Source organism: Sinocyclocheilus rhinocerous, unplaced genomic scaffold, assembly GCF_001515625.1.
Source record: "Sinocyclocheilus rhinocerous isolate Xijiao unplaced genomic scaffold, SAMN03320098_v1.1 scaffold1386, whole genome shotgun sequence".
In the NCBI taxonomy this organism is placed as follows: domain Eukaryota; kingdom Metazoa; phylum Chordata; class Actinopteri; order Cypriniformes; family Cyprinidae; genus Sinocyclocheilus; species Sinocyclocheilus rhinocerous.
The window spans coordinates 1,390,468-1,397,003 of NW_015660628.1; the positions used below are offsets into that span (position 1 = coordinate 1,390,468).

At 36.6% G+C, this 6,536-nt stretch overlaps 1 protein-coding gene across 1 annotated transcript; it reads left to right on the plus strand.

The window, feature by feature from the left end:
- The first annotated feature begins 407 nt into the window (after nt 1–407).
- Nucleotides 408–5,197, plus strand: fscn1b (fascin actin-bundling protein 1b). Its single transcript, XM_016534603.1, has 5 exons — nt 408–1,330; nt 2,608–2,764; nt 3,126–3,247; nt 3,361–3,531; nt 4,489–5,197. Exons 1-5 carry the CDS (start codon nt 502–504, stop codon nt 4,692–4,694), a joined length of 1,485 nt encoding a protein of 494 aa, XP_016390089.1. The 5' UTR covers nt 408–501; the 3' UTR covers nt 4,695–5,197.
- The last annotated feature ends 1,339 nt before the right edge of the window (nt 5,198–6,536 follow it).

The window sequence follows — 6,536 nt, forward strand, 5'->3', positions numbered from 1 at the left end:
TTCAATTTGTATTTATAATATATATATACATATATATATATATAAATTGAAACTATAACAGATTTCCATTCTAATGCACATTACAAGTGTCCTAAGATATTACATTGTTCATATTTTAATAACATAAATGTGTATTTCTTTTCGCAAGGGAAGGCACTTTAATTTAGGATATCGCCCTACTCTTCCCATAGCAACAGCAGCGAGATGACGTGGGAAGGTAGCGGTTCAAACTCTTCGCATTTTACTAGGATAGAAATCAAGTGTTGCGAACAGCTATCAAGATCAATGATGCTTCTGAGAGTGAAATAAACAGCAAGACGCCTAAAAAGTTTACATACAACCTACATATCAGCATCACACTCTCTCACTCTCTCTCTCTCTCTCTCTCTTTCTCTCTCTCACACACACACACACGCTCAAGCCATCACACTCGTCACACCCGCTCCGCGGAACCGCTGCTCACCGATTCTCACCGAACCGTAACATCCAAACAGCTCCAGCATGTCTTCAGAAGGATTAGGCGAGACTTTGGTGATTCGCTTCGGGCTGATAAACGCCGACAACAAATACCTGACAGCGGAGACGTTCGGTTTTAAAATCAACGCCTCGGCGAGCTCCATGAAGAAAAAGCAGGTGTGGACCCTGGAGCAGTCCGGTGACCACGGAGACTCCAATGCCGTGTTCATCAAAAGCCACCTGGGTCGCTACCTCGCCACCGACAAGGACGGCAACGTGACGGCGGACAGCGAGCAGCCCGGCCCGGACTGTCGGTTCCTCGTGATCGCCCACGACGACGGCCGGTGGTCCCTGCAGTCCGAGCCCCACTCGCGCTACCTGGGCGGGACCGAGGACCGGATCGCGTGCTTTGCGCAAAGCATCTCGCCTGCGGAGAAATGGAACGTGCACCTGGCCGTCCACCCTCAGGTGAACGTGTACAGCATCGCGCGCAAGCGGTACGCGCACCTGTGTGCCGAGAGGAGCGAGCTCGCCGTGGACCGCGACGTGCCGTGGGGCGTGGACTCGCTGCTCACGCTCGTCTACCTGGATCACCGGTATCACCTGCAGACCGCCGACAACCGCTTCCTCACGTGCAGCGGTGCCCTGACGGCCAAACCGGGCACGGGCACCGGGTTCACGTTGGAATTTCGCGCGGGGAAGGTGGCTTTCCGGGACGCCACGGGCAAATACATCGCGCCCACGGGCCCCACCGGGACCATGAAGTCTGGCAAGAGCGCGCGCGTCGGCAAATTTGAGCTGTTTGTCCTCGAGCAAAGTCACGGGCAAGTGGTGCTTACCGCCAGCAACGAGAGAAACATCTCCATGCGCCAGGGTGAGATGTGTGACTGCAGCATGCTGATTAATAAATAACGCTGTTAATAACGGTTATGCACCACATTTGGGCGAATATAGGGTGAGTTTAAGTGAAATGGGCTTTTGGATTTGGTAAATAATTTTGAGTTTAGTAGCCACTAAATGTGTCTGCACATTTTCTAGCCTGCTCTCTTTGTGCTCATTGTGAAACACTGCATGCATGGAGCTCAACTTAAGATTTTAAGATTCAGCCTTCACTGTAAAATTGGTGACCTGCAACTGTTTGTTACCTGCAAATTGCCTGATTTAAGCCATGGAATTTGCTTTTATTGGTATACATTTATGTATTTAGGATTTAGCTATATTATAGCCTATGACCTAAAACCAGTTAATTTAGATGTAACCATTTTTAGGTTACCGTTTTTCAGTGTTTGTAAAATGATTGTCCTGCCCATCTTGGGAAACTGCAAACAGTTATTTTACATGACAAATATGCATGCTATAGGCCAAACTGGCTCTGAGTTTTTGCCTCAAAATTAACATAAAGACTCTGGAAATCGGTGTGTGTGTGTGTGTGCGCGCACGCACATACAGAAAAGCATCGACTTAAATTTTAATGCAGAAGAGATTTTTAATTATAAAAAGTTATTATTATTATTATTATTATTATTATTATATTATAATAATAATAATTATAATATTATTTAATAGAAATCATTTGAAACAATATAGTTTAAAAAAAAAATCAGTTTAACATATTGCAGGATAAAAGTAATTTCTTTCCAAAAAAAAAAAAAAAACTTTACCCCAAACTTTTGAGTGGTAGTGTATATTGTGTATATTGCTACAAAAGATATGAATAAATGCTGTTCTAATATTAAGCAGCACAACTGTTTTTAATATTCATAATAAATCAGCATATTAGAATGATTTCTGAAATAAATTTGACCACTGGAATAAATTATATTTAAAAATATATTAAAATGTAAAACATTATTTTGAATTCTAATAATATTTCACAATATTACTGTTTTTATTGTATTTTTGATCAAATAAATGCAGCCAAAATAGACCTTTAAAAAACATCAAAACATTTTCTAATCCCAAACTTATGAAGGGTAATGTTGTTTAAGGGACTAAGTAAATTAAGAGCTCCTGAATGTAACAGATGCACATTTCACTTTTGTAGTACAGCTTTATGAAGATAAACAGTACATGTTCACAATATCTTTTGTTTAACTTCGCTCTCTAGTCTTTTGGCTGAAAACAAACTCTGACTGAATTACTATTTTTTAGGGGTTGATTTATCAGCCAATCAGGATGAGGAATCTGATCAGGAGGTGTTTCAGATGGAGATGGACAGGGAGACAAAGCGCTGTACCTTCCGATCTTGCAATGGGAAGTATTGGAGTCTCACCCCAAGTGGAGCGATCCAATGCTCTGCCTCCACTAAGTAAGAACAATTAACTGTACTTAACTAAGTTAGGAAAATGTCACATAGACGTAATAGGCACAGGGTAGAAAAGTAGATTAGCCAGTTTGAAAGATATTTGTGGAGTGAACCATATGGCAAGAGGAATTAATAAAGGCAATAGGGAATACAAATATAACAGCTCGCCTTGGATAGATGTTTGTTTGCATGGTCATCTGTTTACTCAAGTTGTTAAACAATTATATATCTATAAAGACTGCACATATAGTACACAAAAAGTACACAAGCTCAATTGTGCTCAATAAGACCAGAAATGTACATTGCTAAATTAAATTTGATTCTTTTTCATGTTGATTTTTAAGAAACTGACTGTTTATCCCAGATCCCCCAGTTGTTTCTTTGACCTTGAGTGGAAAGGGTCAAAAGTCGCACTGAAGGCCAGTAATGGTAAATACCTGGCAGCCAAAAAGAACGGACAGCTGGCGGCTGCTGTGGACTCCGCAGGTTTGTGTCTGAATGGCTAATTACAATTTTTGTCATGCTTGTGTAAATCAATAGCACCACACCTATCTTTCACATGTACAGTATGCTGTAGCCGGTGTTGTTTTGTTTAACAGGTGAGCAGGAGGAGTTTGTGTTGAAGCTCATCAACAGGCCATTGATTGTGCTGCGTGGGGAACACGGCTTTATTGGTTGCCGCAAACAAGGAACTGGAACACTTGATTCCAACCGCTCATCCTATGATGTCTTCCAGTTAGAGTACAACAACAATGCTTACAGCCTCAGAGGTGAGTGATAGTGCTACTACAATTCATGAAGATTTACTAACAGTTTTGATAGGATGTAAATAATTACTTAGGGCCCTATGAAATCTGTTTAAAAAAATGTTTCCTGTTTTATTTTTCCCAAATTTGGTTTTTCTGTTTACATTTTTCTGGATTTTATTTTAATGTTTAAACGATAAACAATAAAATAAAATGTAAATTATTTTAACGTTTAAATGTGTTCACAAATTCTGTTTTCTCATGTCATTGAAACCTGTATGACTTCTGTGGAGCATAAACGACAAAATTTTGAAGAATATTGGAGCCATTCAATTTTTACTGAATGGAATAAGAAAACCTTAAACATTTTTAATCTTAGAATTTTTTCATATATCTTTTCTAAAGATTTTTTTTTCTTAAATACATTTTTAGGTCCCTGTTTAATTTTTTCCCCCAAATTCCGTTTGATTTTTTCCCCTAATTTCTGTTGTTCTGTTATAATTTTTCTGGATTCATTTTTTTTGTCTGGAATTTATTTTAATGTTTAAATTACTTTTTTTTGTAATCAAAAAGCCTATGATATCTGTTTTAAATTTTCCCAAATTCTGGGCCATTAAGTTCTCATTAAAAAGGAAATTTTTAATTCTAGAAATTTTTAAAATATCTTTTCTAAGATACATAAATAAATGAAAATAAATAAATAAATAAATAAATAAATACTTTTTAGGGCCCTATGAAATCTGTTTAGTTTTTTTTTTTTTTTTTTTTTATCATTTTTCTGCAATCCAATTTAATGGTTTATTAAAATGTTAATAATCAAAATGCATGTGTAATCACGTAAATGTATAAAACTTTAACAATATAATGATTTCTTAACATTTATTCAATAATACAGTCCTAAAAATGTTTTTATTTTATTTATTTTTTTTCTCAGAAATTCTGTTGTCTGTTACTTACTATTTCTCTAATTTCTCTGGTCAGACTCAGTGGGGAAGTATTGGACGGTGGAGGCAGATGGCTCTGTCATCAGCAGCAGTGACACACCTGTCTATTTCCACTTTGAGTTCTGTGATTATAATAAAGTGGTCATTAAGACAAAGGAGGGCAAGTATCTTAAGGGAGACCATGCTGGGGTGCTCAAAGCCAGCGGTCAGGCGATTGCTGATGCAACATTGTGGGAATACTGAGAAACATTCAGCAATCTACACACACAAACAAACATGTGTGTTCTCTAAACCTATACTTAAACATAACACATTCTCTACAGCATAAGCACATGATAACATACAGTCCATATCACACAACATACAAAAATATCTCAACATAATCTAATGGATCAAGGCACAAAAACACATTTGAATGTATAAGTATAAGCAAATGCACAAATTAGCTTAAACTTTAAAACTCATTAAATTAAATAGTTCAGACAAAATTATGAATTCTGACATGATTTACTCATCCTCATATTATTGAAACCTGTACGACGTTTTTTTCTGTGCAGCATAAAAGACACTATTTTGAAGAACACTGGGGTGCAAACCCCCAAAAATGCATTGGACCCTTTTGATTTTTTATTTTATGAACAAAAATACAATTGAAGTCAAAGGGAGCCAATACTGTTTGGTTATCAGCGTTCTACAAAATATCTCATTTTGTGTTCAGCAGAAGAAAGAAATGGATACAGGTTTGGAACAACATAAGGGAGAATAAATGATGACAGAATTTTCATTTTTGGCTGAATTGTCCCTTTAAGAGAAGCACAAGCTGATGGTGTACTGATAAAATATTTGTAAAAACTGGATAATTGTCACACAAACTGTTGATGTTCTTTGCTCAAACTCAAGATAGCAGTAACACTTTAACATAAGCTTTCATTTGTTATCACATGAACTACAACACTTCTACAGTATTTATTAATCTTAGTTAATGTTAATTTGAACATTTACTAATACATTTTTTAAAATCATTATATGTATGTATTAACATTAGTTAATGCACTGTGAACTAACAAACGAACAGTAACTGTAATAACTTTTTAATAACTAACATTAACATTGATTAATAAATGTTAAATAAACATTATTTCATGTTATTTAATACATCAACTAATGTTAATAAATGTGACCTTATGTAAAGTGTTACCAAGATAACTGATTAATGGGGTGAAATTCTGTCATGAAATCTTGCAAAAATACGTTAACCAATTTAATGCACATAATGTAGGCTCATTCAAGTCATGATCATTGCCTCTCAAATGCTTTCATGGCCTTATTTCGCTCCTTATAATACCTGTTTCAAGGAAATTTAGAATCTAAATGTGCTATTACATAATGGTCAATAATTTGCTTATGCAAAATGGGCATACAGCCGTGTCTCATAAGCCGAGCCTTCGGCCATAGGGTTTGTTCCTGCTCCCAAAAACATTTTTAGAGTGAACTGGCTTCTGTAATGAGGCCAGGTTTTAAATAGCTACACCGTGGCTCAGAAAAACTGGAGAAAGATGCTTGTTCACATCAGAGAGATTCAGATTTCCTTACACTCACATACACAAGCACACAAAGTCATTTGTTTGTCAAATTGTTACTTGTGGTGTTTGTGGCTATTTTGGGTAACATGACTTGTATTCAGCATTATTCTGACTTCTGGAACAACAGTGTTTTTTAGCTTATTGATGATAACATGTTGATTTGCACTTTTTTCGGCTAAAGCTTTTTCATGTGAATGTGTTGAAAGAAAAAGACAAAGTGTTTGTGCCTTCCTTAGTGGGATAAGATCTCCTAAGGTGTGAAAATGCAGTTTTTTTTTAATTCATTTTTGAAATTCTCATTATGTGCCATTTGCAACTGGACATGACAATGAAATAAACAGAAAATGTCATAAAGTAAAAAGTGTGCTTTCAGTTTTTCTAAGAGAAGCAGGTTCATCTCACGTGTTAAACGATGATAAAAAAAAATTTAAGCAAATGTGAGTAGATTTAGTTTCTTCTTTCTCTTTCTTTGTCTTTCTCCATCGTATGCGCCTCTGCTCTG